This window comes from Nicotiana attenuata, unplaced genomic scaffold (genome assembly GCF_001879085.1).
Source record: "Nicotiana attenuata strain UT unplaced genomic scaffold, NIATTr2, whole genome shotgun sequence".
Lineage (NCBI taxonomy): Eukaryota > Viridiplantae > Streptophyta > Magnoliopsida > Solanales > Solanaceae > Nicotiana > Nicotiana attenuata.
In genome coordinates this window covers 32501-51898 of record NW_017676116.1, presented here as the reverse complement: position 1 = coordinate 51898, position 19398 = coordinate 32501, and the positions used below count along the sequence as shown (strand labels likewise).

Below are 19398 nucleotides of genomic sequence, written 5' to 3'. Positions count from 1 at the left end.
CGACTTGTACGCGCGGTCGGAATTAAGTTCCGGGGAATTCAGAGTCGATTTGGAAAGAGAATTCTATTTCAGAAGCTTAAAGTGAAAGAATAAACTAGGATTGGAATTTGAGTAAACGACCTCGGAATCAGAATCTGAAGGTTCCAGCAGGTTCGTATGATGATTTCGGACTTGGGCGTATGCCCGGATCGGGTTTTGGATGACCCGGGAGTGTTTTGACGCCTATTGTGGAAGTTGGCATTCTGGAGGAAATTTCACAAGTTTGGTTTGAAGTGCATTTCAGTGTTATCGATGTTCGTTTGGAATTCCGAGACTGGGAGTAGCTCCGTATGGTAATTCTGGAGTTGGGAGCGCGATCGGAAGTGAATTCGGAGGTCCGTAGGTCATTTTGAAGCCATTTGGCTTAATATAGAAATTTGAAGGTTTTTGAGAAGTTTGACCGGAAGTGGACTTTTGATATCGGGGTCGGAATCCAATTCCGGAAGTTGGAGTAGGTTCGTAATGTCAAATATGACTTGTGTGCAAAATTTGAGGTCAATCGGACATGATTTGATAGATTTAAACATCGGAAGTAGAAGTTGGAAAGTTCAAAGTTCATAAAGCTTGAATCGGGGTGAAATTCGTGGTTTTAACGTTGTTTGATATGATTTGAGGCCTCGAGCAAGTCCGTAACGTGTTTTGGGATTGGTTGGTAGGTTTGGTTGAGGCCCCGGGGCCCTCGGGTGGATTCCGGGTGGTTAACGGATCGAATTTGGAGTTGAAGAAAAGCTGAGGCACGGATGCCTCCTTCCTCTGATCGAGCAGTCTCCTATTATTAAGAAAATTTCATGATGGACTTTCTCGAATTTGTGCTTAGATTTCATCATGGCAAATCCAGATTTGTAGATATGGAGAATTCGTAATTTTGAAGGTTTAGATTGTTCGTTGATTTTCACCATGGAAAATCTAGATTTCCATATTTGCAGATATCGAGAATCCGTAAGTATTGTTTAAGGATTTTCATCTGATTCATCATCGCAAATCACCAACTCGATGGCACTTGCAACGTTGGCATCCAGGAAATGAACGGTAGATCCCCGATTTCGCACATTCTTTGTGGTTATTCTCATGTGCGGCACAATAAGCAAAATAAAGTTTAAAATAGGAGAAAAACGAAATCTATATTTTATGGAAACCAATTATGAGTTAAGGATCACAGGTTAAATCGCACATCTAAATCTCCCACCACCTTTATAACTTACTCTCCCCGAGTGAAGAATTTAGCAAGCACAAGCAGCAAATTTTTTATTAATTTATTTGTTTCAATTTTTTTCTTACAATTTCTAAACTTCTCAAGAAAAATAATGGATTACATCTTGACTCCAAAATCTCGAGTTGCGAATTCCAAACCTTCAAAAAAAATTAAGCTTAACCCCCCAAACCAATTATTACAATTAAACCATAGCTTAATCTTCTTGTTCTAACCCCAATGAGTATCAATGCTGAATTTCAGAATCTTTTAGGATTTTTATTGGTGTACATGTATCTAGGCATATTGGGCTGGTAGATACAAGGGATATCCTCAAAGCAGTGACCTTAAGTCTCTCTTTATTCGCCTTTGATATGCAACGAAAGTGAGGAGCCATCTAAGTAACAAGGCTCCCAAATTCTATCACCCTAATTAGTATTGCAAATAAACAACTTGCACCATATATTCTTCTTCTTGTTCCCTCCTTACTTTCTTCCCAGTAACGTTGTTGATTTTTTTTCTTTTTCCTTTTTATATATATACAAACAAGTAAGACATCCACAATCTAATGTATCACCCATACTCTGTGGTCTTCATAAATCACTAATGCCGCTCACACTATTCTTTTTCCAAGCTCCAGGAAAATAACGTAAGGACAAAAAACATCTTTCCCTATTTCTCTGAATGAGAATAAGAACACAAAGTTACTTAATTTAACAGTAACACAAATGGTTCTTGACTCTTCAAAATTGCTGATTAAAATTTGACGAGTGGATTTTATTGACCAAACCGTTTAGTATCTAGCATCTCATGTTGAAGTAGCTAAGTTTAGGATATTGTGCCCACCTAGTGAACGATCCGACAGCGCAGCCCTAGCGCGTCGTTCAGCAGTCGAAGGGCCATGGAGCAGCTTCAATAGGTATTACATTTACTTTCGTGTTTGGGATCGGGTCGTCGCCTCGGTATGATTTGCGCATGATATCTTTAATATATTGATGCATGAGGAATCTTAAATGATGACATTGCCTTTCATGGCTTGAGATGAACTGATTAAATGAAGAAAAGTAAAATCTTGAAAGTCCTTTTTTAATTGTTAAAAGTTGTTTACCTGTTTTATAGCTTTGTGAATTAGAACATGCTATATGAATCCATGATTTCCTCACACGTTTAGTATATTATTATTGGACCGCTAGTGAGTGTCCAGGTTGACCATCTCGTCTCTACCTCTTCGGAGTTAGGCAGGATACTCACTGAGTACATGTTGATTACGTACTCATACTACACTTCTGTGCATTTTTGTTGCACAGGTATATTTTACATTAGATAGCAGCTCGGATGATTTGGTGACTAGGTGAGCTGCATTGTTCGAGGCGACCCACAGCTAGTGTAGTTCCCTTCCAGTACTTTATTTATTTATTTCCTGTCCACTGTATTTCGGACATATATTGTAATTTATTTTCCTTATCAGTAGTTGCTCATGCACTGGTGACACCGGGTTCTGGGATGGTTTTTCGAAAGATGTGTGTTAATAGTTATTTCTTAATTTGAATTGAAACAGAGATTGTTTTATATATGAAAAATGGAAGGAAAACTCTTAGATTTTCAAAGGTATTAAAAGAGAATTTAATTGATAATTTAGTTGGCTTGCCTGACAACGGTGTCCGGCGCCATCACGACCCGTAGTGGATTTGGGTCGTGACAAAGGCTATCCCTTCTTTTCTTTTGGCATGATCCAAGTAATGATACATCAACGTAATGCTATTTCATAAGTGTTTCTACTGTTAGCAGTTAATGACGTCTATATTATTCCTTCCCGTAAAGTGATATTCAAGCATGTCTAAGTATGTATCTAGTTCCCTATTGAGGTATTGGATAAAGACGTTAATATTCATAATACTATAATATGTGCATTTTCATGCATATGCATTTACCACTGAGCTACGGCCGGTTGGGCAGTTACACATTTACCATCGGTTGGGCAGTTACGTATCATTATTTACCGCCGGTTGGGCAGACATGCATATTAATTTACCACCAAGCTACGGCCGGTTGGGCAGTTACACATTTACCACCGAGCTACGGCCGGTTGGGCAGTTACATATTTACCATCGAGCTACGGCCGGTCGGGCAGTCATGCATTTACCACCGCGCTACGGCCGGTTGGGTAGTTACCACTGATCAGTTGGGCAGTCATGCATCATACGATATGGATAATAGAAATAGTCTCAAAGAGAGTAATTTTATATATATATATATGAGTATAACAAGTATGCATATACGGTGGCACTTCATAGATTCAGGTTGATTCTTAGATGTCTTTAATTAATGTTGACTTATTGTTATGTTTCTGACGAGTGTCTGGCGTGTGTATAAATTAAACTCGTACTCTGTCAAATTATAGTATAGAAAGATGTCGAACCCACAGAGATTGGTTTATCTATTCTACAGACATTTCTTGTTTTAATTACTATTTGAGAAAATCAGAAAGATTTGAGTTGTAAATTAATTAAATAAAAATGCATAAATAGAGCAGTAGTAAATATTTTTGTCTTTTACAAATATTATAAAAGGTGTTGGGATCTTGACTTCACTTAATATTTCTATTATATAGTAGAATTTATTATTCTTCAATTTCTATTTCTCAAAAAGGTATAAATGCCTCTCACGATTACATATATATTATTACTCAAGTTGAATAATTAATTGCACTCCTCTCGGTTATACAAATTAATCTTCAAAATAGTAATACTAAAGAACCAGAAATATATGATTGAACTAAAACATGCTCTTGATAGTAAGTCCCTTTCGCTTACCCTACTTGTTATAACTAATTATTACACTATTCGCCTCTCTAGATTACAAATAAGTGTAAAATTAATTATAACATAAAAGAGATAGATGTTACTGAATAAATATTAACATTTATCAATACTACGTTTAACTATATTATTTCTTCCGCCTCTCTCGATTACAGAATTAATAAACAGTTAATATGTAGTGCAAGATTGATAGATGTTAATAAATTAAATAACGTCTAACTGTAAAAGCAGATAAAATTTAAACAAGTTCTAGCTCAAGCATGTGAATTTGAGGAACAATATCTACTATTATATAGAAATATTAAGATCCGTCTTTCTCCCAACACAAGAAAAGTTACTCCATACTGGAATTAGTACTAACAATGGAAATATTCTTGTCCATTAAATAAGAAAATAGAATAAAATATTCAAGAAGAATAATTCCCCCTATTTAATTAAAAGCAGGAACTAGAGTAATTTCCTACACTGGAATTTATTTAGAAACAACAACTAAACCACTATTGTGATTTAAAAGAGAAGATAACTCGACACTAGTAAAAGAAATAAAACAGAGAAGCTTATTAAGAATTTGGATTCAGACTTCTAGCTCTAAGCTTTCTCTCTACTGTGATGCCCCCTTCCTCTGATCAGCAACGTCTTCTTATATAAGAAAATTTCATGATGACTTCTCGATTTGGTGCTAGATTTCATCATGGCAAATCCAGATTTTGTAGATATGAGAATTCGTAATTTGAAGTTTAGATTTCGTTGATTTCACCATGGAAAATCTAGATTTCATATTTGCAGATATGAGAATCCGTAAGTTTAGGTTTAGATTTCATCGATTTCATCATGGCAAATCAAGACTTGGTGCATTGTCACGGCAGTAATGAATCGTAGCTCGATTTCACATTTCTTTGTGGTATTTTTCTTCATGTTGCGCACAATAAGCAAAATAAAGTTAAAATATGGAGAAAATACAATAATTTATATGTTTTTATGAGAAAAATTATGAGGTTAAGATCAGGTAAAATGCACTTATCAAATTCTCCCACACTTAAACTTTTACTCGTCCTCGAGGAAGAATTTAGAAGATCAAGGCAGCAAATTTTTTTTTTTAAATTTATTTGTGTGTTTCAATTTTTTTTTTCTTACAACGTTCATAACTTCTCAAGAAAAATTAAGGACATTTACTTGACTTCTCAAAATCTCAGTGCTAGAATTCTTCAACTTTCAAAAAAAATTAAGCTTATCAAAACCAATTATTTACAATAAACCATAGGCTTAACTTTCTTGTCAATCTCCACTAATGTAGATCAATGCTGAATTCAGAATCTTTTAGGACTTTTATTGGCTTGTAATGTTAGGATATGGGCTGGTAGATACAAGGATATTTCAGAGTGACTTAACTCTTTTCTTTTTTTTTGGCTTGATATTGCAAGAAAGTGAGAGCTAATTATAAGGGTTCCAATTCTACACCCTAATTATATTGCAAAAAACAATGCACATATATTCTTCTTCTTTTTCCTTACTTTTTTTTTTCAGTAACTTTGTTGGATTTTTTTTTCTTTTTCTCTTTTTTTTTTCAAACAAGAAGACATCCAAATTAATGTATCACCATACTCTGTTCATAAATCACTACCTTCAAATATTCTTTTCCAAGTCCAGGAAAATAACGTAAGGGACAAAAATACATCTTTTTTTTTTTCTGAATGAGAATAAGAACAAAGTACTTATTTAACAGTAAAAATGGCTTGTCTTGACTCTTAAAATTTGTGATTAAAATTTGAGAGTGGATTTTTGACCAACCGTTTAGTATTAGCTCTATGTGAGTAGCTAAGTTTAGGATATTGTGTCCCTATCTCTTAGATTTTGTAACGATCCGACCAGTCGCTTTGAGCCCTAGCGCGTCGTTCAGCAGTCGAAGGCCATGAGCAGCTTCAATTTAGGTATTACGACTTGTACGCGCGGTCGGAATTAAGTTCCGGGGAATTCAGAGTCGATTTGGAAAGAGAATTCTTATTTCAGAAGCTTAAAGTGAAAGAATAAACTAGGATTGGAATTTTGAGTAAACGACCTCGGAATCAGAATCTGAAGGTTCCAGCAGGTTCGTATGATGATTTCGGACTTGGGCGTATGCCCGGATCGGGTTTTGGATGACCCGGGAGCGTTTTGGCGCCTATTGTGGAAGTTAGCATTCTGGAGGAAATTTCACAAGTTTGGTTTGAAGTGCATTTCAGTGTTATCGATGTTCGTTTGGAATTCCGAGACTGGGAGTAGCTCCGTATGGTAATTCTGGAGTTGGGAGCGCGATCGGAAGTGAATTCGGAGGTCCGTAGGTCATTTTGAAGCCATTTGGCTTAATATAGAAATTTGAAGGTTTTTGAGAAGTTTGACCGGAAGTGGACTTTTGATATCGGGGTCGGAATCCAATTCCGGAAGTTGGAGTAGGTTCGTAATGTCAAATATGACTTGTGTGCAAAATTTGAGGTCAATCGGACATGATTTGATAGATTTAAACATCGGAAGTAGAAGTTGGAAAGTTCAAAGTTCATAAAGCTTGAATCGGGGTGAAATTCGTGGTTTTAACGTTGTTTGATATGATTTGAGGCCTCGAGCAAGTCCGTAACGTGTTTTGGGATTGGTTGGTAGGTTTGGTTGAGGCCCCGGGGCCCTCGGGTGGATTCCGGGTGGTTAACGGATCGAATTTGGAGTTGAAGAAAAGCTGAGGAAGCTAATATCTGGTATTTCCGCACCTGCAAAGATTTGGCCGCAGGTGCGGAGCCGCAGAAGCGGCCAGGACGACCGCAGATGCGGATTTTGGTAAGGGGAGCTGGGACCGCAGATGCGGTCAGGGAGCCGCAGATGCGGGACCGCACCTGCGGAAAAGGAAGCGCAGAAGCGGAAGCTGGGCGGCTTGGGAAGGAGCCGCAGAAGCGGCATTTTAACCGCATAAGCGGAAATAATTCCGCAGAAGCGGAAATGACTGGAGCAGTGAGGTCTTTAAAATTCGGGGTTGAGTTCGTTTCAACCCCATTTTTCTTCCATTTGAGTCGATGGGGAGCAGCTTTGAGGCGCCATTTTCGTACTTGTCATGAGGTAAGTAATTTATGCTAGCTTTGAGTTAAATACAAGGTTTGTACATGGATTTGGGCATGAAAATTTTAGAAAAACTTGGGGTTTGAGGGAACACCTAAAAAATTAGTGTTCTTGAATTTTGATCATGATTTTGAGTATGGAAGTAAGAGAAAATCATATATTTGAGTTCGTGAGTTCATGGGTAAACTTTATCTTCGAGAAATTTCAAATTCCGTGCACGTGGGCCCAAGGGCATTTTTGTCAACATTTCGTTCGGGGTTAGGAATTGTTACAAATTGGGTTGTAAAGCTTAATTGAGCATATATTAATGGATTTGTATAATCATTGGCTAGTTTTGAAGCATTGTGCGTTGGTGCAAGTCTTCGGAGGAATGTAGAATGCCGGTTATGAGTCTTCGGAGCGAGGTGAGTCTCCTGTCTAACCTTGTAAGGGGGAATTGTCCCCATAGGTGAGTTAATTGGTTATGTGCTTCTTTTTTTGGGGGCTACGTACGCACAAGGTGACGAGAGTCCGTGCGTAGCTACTATTATGCTATTGTCAGGGTAGTCTAGGATCCAAAGGCATGCTATACTTGGAATATTTGTAATCTTATGGACAGTTGAATTACTTAAACCACATCAAAATAGTAAATGAATTTCCAACAAGACCCAAACCTCACTTTCTTAATTTGTTAAAAGAGAATTTGTTCTTCCTTGAATAATTGCCCCATGTTGGCTTCTTGACTGAATATCTCTATGTGTTTATTTTGGAACGGGCCGAACGCCTCGGCAGATTAAATAGATGCATCTATAGGCGCACCGTCGAACCTTGGCAAGTGCACATTTCTTTTCTGTTGGAGGGGGCCGTCGCCTCGGCATGATTTGCGCATGATTTATATATCGTTGCCTGAGAATTTTATACGTTGATGCTGCCTTCCATGGATTGATATAAATTGATAAAATAAAGAAAAGTAAACCTTGAAAATTCTTTATTATTTGTTGAAGGTGTATTGCCTGTTCACCAGCTTGGTAAGTTAGAACAGATATATAAAATCCCTGATTTCCTCACACATTTAGTATATTATTATTGGACCACTAGTAAGTGTCAAAGTTGACCATCTTGTCTCTAGTTCTTCTAGATTAGGCGGGATACTCATTGAGTACACGTTGTTTACGTACTCATACTACACTTCTGTGCATTTTTATTGCACAGGTATATGCATCTCTAGCAGCCTACTGGGCGTAGCAGCGCGGAAGATTCTGGGACTAAGTGCGCTGCATTATTCGAGGCGACCCGCAGCTAGTGTAGTTCCTTTCAGCATTTTTATATTTATTCCCTGTCCACTGTATTTCGGACAGATGCTGTATTTTAATTTTCTTATCAATAGATGCTCATGCACTTGTGACACCGGGTTCTGGGATGGTTTTCGAAAGATGTGTACTAATAGTTATTACTTAATCTGAATCGAAGTAGAGATTATTTTAATTATGAAAAATGTAAGGAGAAATCCTAGATTTTCAAAGGTAATTAAAAAAGAGAATTTAATTGATTTTTAGTTGGCTTGCCTGACAGCGGTGTCCGACGCCACCACGACCCTTAGTGGATTTTGGGTCGTGACAACATGGTATAAGAGCACTAGGTTCCTAGTGTCTCACGAGTCATGAGCAAGTCTAGTAGAGTCTCGCAGATCGGTACAGAGACGTCTGTACTTATCCTCGGGAGGCTGCAGGACTGTTAGGAGTACTTCCCTTCTTGATTCCTTATCGTGCGATTTGGTTCCTCTGAGGCTTATGCCTTTGTTTCTTTTCTACTCAATCTTATGCGACGCGAAGCGCTTGTTATAAATCGAGAATTGAAGAATTGTAATGGCACTACGAATGTGGTGCGGGATGCTTCTCCCGGTATAGTTGATTGGACTATTAACGTCACCTTGTTGAAGGGTATTTTATTATTTCAAGCTCAGTAGCGGTACTTCTAAGAGCCTTGAGGCTAGGCACAGGTTGCCACGATGCCTATGAGCGATTATTCCGCAGTACTGTTGTGATGGTAGGATGTTTGCCCATGTGTCGGGGCAGTGAATGACTTGAAGGGAGGTTTACTCAGTGTGTAATCAAGGGATTCAGTATTTTATTCCCGGCAAGGGAAAGGCAGGCGGACTAAGGATGGTTGGATGTGGGCTGGTGGAAGTGATGAGACTTGGTAATTGCAAGCGTGGTGGAGTTCTCCTCTATATTGGGGTACTGTTGTCCTAATTGGACGTACTAAGTTTGTCGATGTTATAATCTGCTACAATTCGCCTTTATGGCAGGATATTGTGAAATAGCATTGGAGATACGACTGTCAGATATCGCATGGTGAGATGGTTTAGGATTGAATCAGTATTTCAAATGTTGAGAGTTCGAGAAAGATGACCTTCGGAAAAGTTTAAAGTTAGTAACAAATTGTGGATTCAAGTTCCAAGAAGATACATTTTATTAAGGCAACAACGGAGCAGCAAAAGATGAGAAAACATGTGGGAAGTGTCAGGCGGAGTTTTGAACTTCTAAGGGGGCGGGTATAAGAAGCGTAGGTCGAGCAGTTGATGAAAGGAGCGAGTTTGCCCAAAGTGGGAGAGTGGCGGAGCCGTATAGGCTTGGTAATAAGATGACTATGCGCCTTAAGGAGAGTTTGGAACGATTTGAGAATACTGGTGCTTGGTTATTGGGGTCTACGGGCCTAATTTGAAGTAGGGATTCTTGTGCGGCTGGAGATTTAGTATAACGGAAAGGAGCCGCCTAAATGAAGAAGGATGCAGCATAAATTTGAATTGGAAGGATGTTGTCGCACATTTAAATGATGTCCACGGGGGGGAAATGGACTGCCAATATCAATATGCCTGATACGTACCATCACAAATCACTTACATAACTCGATCACGCTGCAGAAACTGACTGCCAATATCAATATGCCAAATTCAACTATGGCCAATCAACTACCTTCTTCCAATTTATCCTTGACTGCTTTGAAGATATTACCATTTTCTTCTAGCACGTAACATACTCCCTCTGCACTCATCCTGAGCGACCTCGAATCACGAGACCATGCTGTCTCAAATCCCATGAACGGACTCATATCTCTCAAATGCCATACCGCAAGCCAAAACATCACAGAATGTTCTGAGTCTCCATTCGTAAGCTGCTGCATAAGCTTGATTCTCAGCTGCACCTATAGGCTCGGAATCATTAAAATCATACTTCATCCTTCGAATTTTCACTAGGACCGCTGCTGAGAGCCACCCGCTCTGACTTGTCCCGAATATACTCAACTCCATAAATCTTATAACACATGAATACCCTCTCGACAAGGCACCCGGCGGAATCACTTCCTTTGAAACCTGCATTTATACAAGGCATAAATCCTGAATCCTTCCCCAAGTCTAAACATGAGCCAATAAGGCCAACCATAACATGCATTTCAACAATTCACTAGCTCGAATTACCACTTATGGCCTTTCTCTTAGCTGAGGTAACCCCTCAATATGATAATAGCCAGAAACTTAGCAAGTAGTTAACCATGCAACTCAATCATAGGCGGTGGGACTCTCCCACTTAGCTTGAAGCCATCATTTCACAAATCCAGAACTCACTCGTCCTTTTTATCTCTTATTGACATAACATTGCGCAATCAACCGCCAAAATTCTCGAGTTCTCTCTGTAAAACCCCCTTCTTATACTCTAAATCATTCACCACATTCGCACGATCGATCCTTTCGCTACATACCCGATAAGATTCTTCGCAGAAGCCTCGCCAACCACGCGACTACTAATCTGCTCACTTGGCTAACCCACCTATAGACGGCTCTCCCCGGCATCTTCCAACACTGCTGCACGGGGTACAATTACTACGACATCCATGACCCTTCCTGTGTTTGAGCTCACACTCCAGTTGCACAGGTCCATTTTACCCCTTGTGGACATCATTGAAATGTGCGACAACATCCTCCCAATTCAAAGCCATGCTGCATCCTTCTTCATTTAAGCGGCTCCTTTCCGTTATATTAAACCTCCGGCCGCACAAGAACACCTACTTCAAATTGGAACATTAGACCCCAATCACCAATCACTAATATTATCAAATAACTCCAAACTCTCCTTAAGGTACGTGGTCCTTCCACTGCAAGCCCATATGCACCTCCGCCACTCTCCCACTTTGACAGAACTCATCCCCTTAATGACTACTCAACCTTTGCTTCATATACCTGGCCTTTTAGCAATATAAACTCCGCCTGACACTCCCCACATGCCTTTCTCATCTTTTGCTGCTCAGTTGTTGCCTTAATAAAATTTATCTTCATGGGACTTAAATCCTCAATTTGCTACTAACTCCAAACCTTTCCGAAGGTCATCTTTTTCGAACCGTTAACAATAGAAATACTGATTCAATCCTGAACCACCGCACCCTGCGATATCTGCTAGCGGTATCTCTGATACTATTTCACAATATCTTGCCTCAAAGGTGAATCGTAGAAGATCATAACATCGACAACCTTGATATGTCCAATTAGGACAACAGCACCCCAATATAAAAGAAAATCCACCTCGCTTTTAATTGCCAAGTCTTATTACTTCCACCAGTCTACATCCCGACCCTCCTAAGCTCGATTACCTTTCCCCCTGCCGGGAATAACATACTGAATCTCTTGATTGTGCACTGAGTAAACCTCCCTTGAAATCATTCACTGCCCTGACACGCGAGCAACACCCTACCATCATATTACTACTGCAGAATAGTCATTCAAAAGCATTGCGGCAACTCGTGCCTAGCCTCAAAGCCCTCAAAATGCCGCTACTGGGCTGAAACAATGAAATATTCTTCCATGAGGCGACGACAATAATCTGATCAACTATACCGGGAGAAACATCCCGTATCACATCTGTGGTACCATCACGGTTCGTCAATTTTCGATTTACATCAAGCGATTTGCGTCGCATAGGATTGAGTAAGAAAGAAAAAAAAGCATAAGCCTCACATGAAATTGAATTGCACGATAAAGAATCAAGAAGGGAAGTACTCCTAACGGTCCTGCAGCCTCCCGAGGATAAGTACAGACGCATCCTTACCAATCCGCGAGACTCTACTAGACTTGCTCAAGACTCATGAGACCCTGGGAACCTAGTTCTCTGATACCATGTTGTCACGACCCAAAATCCACTACGGGTCATGATGGCGCCGGACACCTATGTCAGGCAAGCCAACTAAATTATCGATTAAATTCTCTTTTAATACATTTGAAAATCTAGGATTTTTCCTCTTATTTTTCATAAATAACCAGAAATCACTATTTCAATTCAAGTCAAATAATAAATAATTAGTACACATCTTTCAGAAACCATCCCAGAACCCGGTGTCACAAGTGCATGAGCAACTACTGATAAGGAAAATAAAATACAATGTCTGTCCGAAATACAGTTGACAGGGAATAAATAAATAAAGTACTGGAAGGGAACTACACTAGCTGCGGGTCGCCTCGAACAATGCAGCTCACCTAGTCCCCGAATCATCCGTGCTGCTATCTAATGTAAAATATACCTGTGCAACAAAAATGCACAGAAGTGTAGTATGAGTACGTAATCAACGTGTACTCAGTGAGTATCCCGCCTAACCTCGAAGGGGTAGAGACGAGATGGTCAACCTGGACACTCACTAGCAGTCCAATAATAATAACACACTAAATGTGTGAGAAAGTCATGAATTCATATGGCAAGTTTTAATTCACAAAGCTATAAAGCGAGTAAACACCTTTTAACAATTAACAAGGATTTTCAAGAATTTACCTTTCTTTATTTTAATCAATTCATCCCAAGCCATGAAAGGCAATATCTTTATTTAAAATTCTCATGCATCAATATACACAAATATCATGCGCAAATCATGCCGAGGCGACGGCCCGCTCCAACAGAAAAGAAATGTGCACTTGCCGAGGGTCGACGACTCGCCTATAGATGCATCTATTTCCCCGCTTGCGAATTAATCATGCGACGCGGTCAACATAAAATAAACACATAGAGACACTCAGTCAAAAAGCCAACATGGGGCAATTATTCAAGGAAAAACAATTCTCTTTTAACAATTTAAGGAAATGAGGTTTAGATCTTGTTCGAAATTCATTTACCAATTTGATATAGCTTAAACAATTCAACTATCCACAAGATTTCAATTATTTCAAGTATAACATGCTTTCGGGTCCTAGACTACCCGGACAATGGCATAATAGTAGCTACGCACGGACTCTCGTCACCTCGTGCGTATGTAGCCCCCACAATTAGGAGCATATAACCAATTAATTCACCTATGGGGACATTTCCCCCTCACAAGGTTAGAAAGGAGACTCACCTCGCTCCGAACACTCATAGCCGACACTCTACATTCTTCCGAAGGCTTGAACCGACGCACAATGCACCAAAACTAGCCAATTAATCGACAAACTAATGAGAACATACTGAAATTCTTATTAACAGTTCAAATTATACAATTCCCAACTCCGCCTAGTGAAATGACCAAAATGCCCTCGGGCCCACGTGCCCGGAATCCGAAATTTCTCGAAGATAAAGATTACCCATGACCTTAGGAACTCAAATATATATTTTTTACTAAATTCCATACTCAACATCGTGGTCAAAATCCAAGATTATAATTTTCTAGGTTTTCAACCAAAACCTTAAATTTACACTAGTTTTCATGCCTAAATCCACACATAATTGATGTATTTAACTCAAAAGTGATGGGGATAACTTACCTTAACCATGACGACAAAAATCCTCTCCTGAAGCTCCCCAAAAATCGCCCAAGCCGTGAAGAAATGGGAGAAATGAACTCAACCCACGACTTAAATCAACCTTTCTGCCTCCAGGTCTTTTCGCTTCTGCAGAACCCATACCGCATCAGCGGTTCCGCTTATGCGGTCAAAAGGCCGCTTCTGCGGCTCCTTCACAAGCCCCTCTTTCTCTCTTCTACGTTGCTTCGACCGCAGGTGCGGTACCTCTTCTGCGGCTACTCGACCGCATCTGCGGTCCTCTCCCTTTTTGGTCCCAACCGCTTCTGCGGTTAAATTTTCGCTTCTGCGGGGCCGCTTCTGCGGTCCCTATTCCGCAGAAGCGGAAATACCAGCAACCAGCAACTTCAGCCTCCCAAAATTCCATTTTTGATCCGTTAATCACCCGGAATCCACCCGAGGCCCCCGGGACCCCAACCAATCATACCAACCAGTCCCAAAACACATTACGGACTTGCTCAAGGCCTCAAATCATATCAAACAACGCTAAACCATGAATTACACCCCGATTCAAGCTTTATTAACTTTGAACTTTCCAACTTCTACTTCCGATGTTTGAACCTATCAAATCATGTCCGATTGACCTCAAAGTTTGCACACAAGTCATATTTGACATTACGGACCTACTGCAACTTCCGGAATCAGATTCCGACCCCGATATCAAAAAGTCCACTCCCGGTCAAACTTCACAAAAACCTTCAAATTTCTATCTTTAGCCAAATGGCTCCAAAATGACCTACGGACCACCGAATTCACTTCCGATCGCGCCCCCAACTCCAGAATCACCATACGGAGCTATTCGTAGTCTCGGAATCCCAAACGGATATCGACAACACTGATATGCACTTCAAGCCAAACTTAAGAAATTTCTTCTAAAATGCTAACTTCCACAATAGGCGCCAAAACACTCCCGGGCTATCCAAAACCCGAAACGGGCATACGCCGAAGTCCGAGATCATCATACGAACCTTCTGGAACCTTCAGATCCTGATTCCGAGGTCATTTACTTAAAAATCCAATCTTAGCTCATTCTTTCAACTTTAAGCTTCTGAAATGAGAATTCTCTTTCTAAATCAACTTTGAACTTCCCGAAACTTAATTCCAACCACGCGTACAAGTCATAATGCCTGAAATGAAGATGTTCATGGCTTGCGACTGCTGAACGGAGCGCTAGGACTCAAAACGACCGGTCGGGTCGTTACAATCTTTCTTTGCTAAGAGGTACTTTTTAGCTGCATGATCAGTATAAATTGTGACCTTTGTTCCTATCAAATAGGAACAAAATTTGTCAAACGCAAGTACTACTGCTAGTAGTTCCTTCTCAGTTGTAGCATAATTCTTTTGAGCTTCATTGAAGGTTCTACTGGCGTAGTAAATAGGCCTGAAAATCTTGTCTCTCTTTTGTCCCAATATCGCTCCAACTGCTATATCACTTGCATCACACATTATTTCAAATGGTTCGCTCCAATCAGGAGAAACAACAATTGGAGCAGTAGTCAATTGTTTCTTGAGAATCTCAATGCTTTCCTACAATTATCTAAAAATTCAAACTTCACATCTTTCATCAGTAGGTTAGTCAGAGGTTTTGAGATTTTTGAAAAATCTTTTATAAACCTTCTATAAAAACCTGCATGCCCTAAGAAACTTCTAATTCCTTTAATAGTGGTAGGAGGGGGTAATCCTGCTATAAGATCAATCTTAGCCTTATCAACTTCTATCCCTTTAGCAGAAATTTTATGTCCTAAAATAATTCCCTCTGTTACCATGAAATGATATTTTTCCCAATTAAGAACTAAATTTATTTCTTCACATCTTTTAAGCACCAGAGTTAAATGATAGAGACAATCTTCAAATGTCTTACCAAAAAGTGTGAAATCATCCATAAATATTTCAAGAAACTTTTCAGTCATATCTGAGAAAATTGCCGACATACTACGCTGAAATGTAGCAGGAGCATTGCATAGTCCAAATGGCATTCTTCGGTAAGCATACGTACCATGAGGGCATGTGAATGTGGTTTTCTCTTGATCTTCTGGAGCAATTGGTATCTGATTATACCAGAATATCCGTCAAGAAAACAGTAAAAACCATGGCATGCAACTCTTTCAAGCATTTGATCAATAAAGGGCAAAGGAAAATGATCTTTCCTTGTGGCATCGTTAAGTCGTCTGTAATCAATACAGACTCTCCATCCTATGACTGTTCTAGTAGGTATGAGTTCATTATTTTCATTTTTTATTACTGTCATACCTCCTTTCTTTGGTACTACTTGTACAGGACATACCCATGGACTGTCAGATATTGGATAAATGATACCTGCTGCTAGAAGTTTCACCACTTCTTTCTTGACGACTTCCTGCATTGCTGGGTTTAGTCTCCTTTGGGGTTGGACTATTGGCTTATAATCATTCTCCATAAGAATCCTGTGCATACAAATAGCTGGACTGGTTCCTTTGATATCAGATATAGTCCACCCTAAAGCTGTTTTGTGTTTTCTCAGGACTCCAATCAGTTTGCTTTCCTGTTCTATAGTCAAAGAAGATGAAATGATTACTGGAAATAATTCAGGTTCAAGAAACACATATGTTAAATGAGAAGGAAGTTCTTTGAGTTCAATTTTTAATTGAACTCCTTCTTATGAGACTTTCTCATTTTCTGACTCTTTTTCTAGAATTTCAGCTTGTTCTCTAATTACGGGGTTATTATCACTTATGGTACCTGACCTAGCCAAACATCTCTCCAATGAATCAGTGATTAACTGATTATCTTTGTATTCGTCTACAAGGTCATCTAGTAAGTCAATGTGAAAACAAGATGATGATGACTCATCCCCGGGAAATTTCATCATTTTTTGCATGTCAAAAATCACTCTTTCCTCATCAACTCGCAAAATTAATTGTCCTTGATGGACATCAATTATTGCTCTTCCTATTACAGGAAATGGTCTGCCTAAAATTAATGGTACCTTAGTGTTTTCTTCCATTTCAAGCACTATAAAATCTACTGGAAATACAATTTTGTCAACTCTGACAAGGATATTTTAAATAATTCCTTTCGGTTTCTTAGTACTTTGATCGCTAATTGAAGAGACACTCCAGTATCTTTTATTTCACGAAGTTCTAATTTCCTGAAAATTGAAAAAGGCATTAGATTTATTGAAGCACCTGAATCAAATAATGCCTTTTCAAAGTGAGTACCTCCCACGGTACAAGGAATTGTAAAACTTCCCGGATCACCAAGTTTCTGAGGGAGCTTATTTTGAAGTATAGCACTACATTTTTCCGTAAGCTTAACCACTGAAACTTCTTCCAATTTTCTTTTACTTGACAAAATTTCTTTGAGAAGTTTAGCATATGAAGGCATTTGTGTCAAAGCATTTGTGAAAGGTATGTTAATGTAAAGTTGCTTCAAAATATCTAGAAACTTTGAAAACTGTTTGTCAAGCTTTTCTCTTTTCATCTTTTGGGGAAAAGAGAGAGGTACAGAGTGAGGATTTGTTATCCATTCATTTTCTTGTACATTTTCCCTTTATTCTTTTGTTCTTTTTGAAACTTAGATTCTATTTTATTCTCACCTTCATTTACCTTTTACACTTCTTGTGGTTTTCCTTCTCTATCTGTATATGGATCATCAAGAGATTTACCTGATCGTAGAGAGATGACTTTGAGTTGTTCTTTTGGGTTTTTCTCAGTGTTGCTTGGTAGAGCACCTTGAATTTTTCCAAACATGAGGGTCGCTAATTGGCTTACCTGATGTTGACTTTCAACCTTCTCGTCAGTACCTTTAATGAATTTGTACATCAAATCTTCAAGGCTTTGTTGATGAGCTCTTTGAGGCTGCTGCTGATATTGTTGAAAACTTTGTTGCCCTCTATTTTGATTTTGAAAACCAGGTGGTCCCTGTACCTGCTGCTTTTGATTAAAAAATCTTTGAGGATTTTCAGCACCGTTAGGATTACTCCATTGAAAACCTGGATGTTTTTGTGCCATGGGACTACCAAATGAGTAATTATTTCTATAACCAATCACATTTACTTGTTCCTCATTTTGTGTTGAAGCTTGACATTCATGATTTGGATGATTACCTTGACAAACATCAAAATTCTCAAATTGAGATGATGTGTGAGCACTTACCTGAAAAGCGTCAACTTTTTGTGTTAAGGTCGCTATTTGTTGTGTCAATGAATTCAAAGCTTCAACTTGATTTACTCCTGTTGTTTTCTTGATAATCATTCTGTCTGAGGGCCATTGAACAACATTTTCCGAAATCTCATTTAGCAATTGCATTGCTTCTACAGTAGTTTTTCCCATTATTGATCCTCTTGATGCTGCATCAATTACATTTTTAGCAGAAGGTTTAAGACCGTGATAGAAAATATATAAAATGTCAGGGTCTTGGATACCATATGTGGGCATTTTCTTAACATTGCTGCTAATCTTTCCCATGCCTGGTATAAAGATTCAGAATCCATCTGCATAAAATTATTGATTTCTTGCTTCTTTTTAAATGTTTTTGCAGGTGAAAAATATTTATTAAGAAATTTTTGGGTCATTTGGTCCCATGTTGTAATAGAACCTCTTGGTAGACTTCGCAACCATGTTTTGGCTTCACCTTTTAATGAAAAAGGAAAAAGTCGCAACCTAATAGCATCTGTTGTGACTCCATTATACCTGCAAGTTTCAACTAATTCAAGAAAATCAATTAAATGGGTGTGAGGATCTTCACTCACATCACCAGTAAACTGACATGACTGTTGAATGGTTTCAATCAAGCCTGTGCGGATTTCAAAGTTGTTTGCTACAATTGGTGGTCTCCTTACACTTGATTCTCCTTCAAAATGATCTGGCCTTGTATAATCTCTAAGTATTCTGTCACGTCGTGGAGCTACCTCATCAAAATATTCTTCTACTTGATGTGGCGGGAGTTGGTTGTTATTAAGTTTCTCGTTCTCCATTTCTTCACAAGCTATACTTTGAGGAGATGATGTTTGTCCTTTCCTGCGCAATCGAAGAGATTTTTCAATTTCTGGATCGTAATTCGCCAACTCTTTTGTAGAAGAGCGGGTCATAAACTACCTGAAACCCTTAAAGCAAATAATTTTTTTTTTGTTGAAAGAAAATAAACTTAGCTCCTACAATAGTAGTGGTGACACCAACAAGAAAAAAAATATAAAATTTAAAATAGTAGTAGTACTTAATATAACTAGTGACACTAATTAAAAATAGAAAATAAAGTGTTTTTTTTAATGAAAAGAGCTATCTGATCCTAGAAACAATATATGATACTGTAGAGTAAAATAAAAATTAAAAAGATAAAGAAAGAAAATGATATGAAAACAGTAAGTAGTATTATTGTTAATAAGAGGAAAAAAATATTACTAGTATTAATAGTTTCAGTAAAAATAATAATTATTATTATAATAATAGTAAGTTCCCAAATTAGTAACAAAACAATAAATCTGAAGTAGATGTTGCCAATCCCCA

General features: G+C 38.7%; 1 protein-coding gene across 1 annotated transcript; it reads right to left on the bottom strand.

Annotated features, from left to right (window-relative positions):
- Window positions 1–17502: 17502 nt before the first annotated feature.
- Window positions 17503–18983, bottom strand: LOC109220761. Its single transcript, XM_019385228.1, has 2 exons — window positions 18491–18983; window positions 17503–18362 (listed from the first exon to the last, which is right to left on the bottom strand). The coding sequence occupies exons 1-2, from the start codon at window positions 18981–18983 to the stop codon at window positions 17503–17505; spliced, it is 1353 nt and encodes a 450-aa protein (XP_019240773.1).
- Window positions 18984–19398: the final 415 nt, after the last annotated feature.

Excerpts from the sequence above, each read along its gene's own strand:
- LOC109220761 (XM_019385228.1), bottom strand. The coding sequence starts at position 18,983 with ATGACCCGCTCTTCTACAAAAGAGTTGGCGAATTACGATCCAGAAATT. Across the intron at positions 18,363-18,490 it reads GTTGCGAAGTCTACCAAGAG|GCATGGGAAAGATTAGCAGC; the intron begins GTTCTATTACAA and ends TCTTTATACCAG.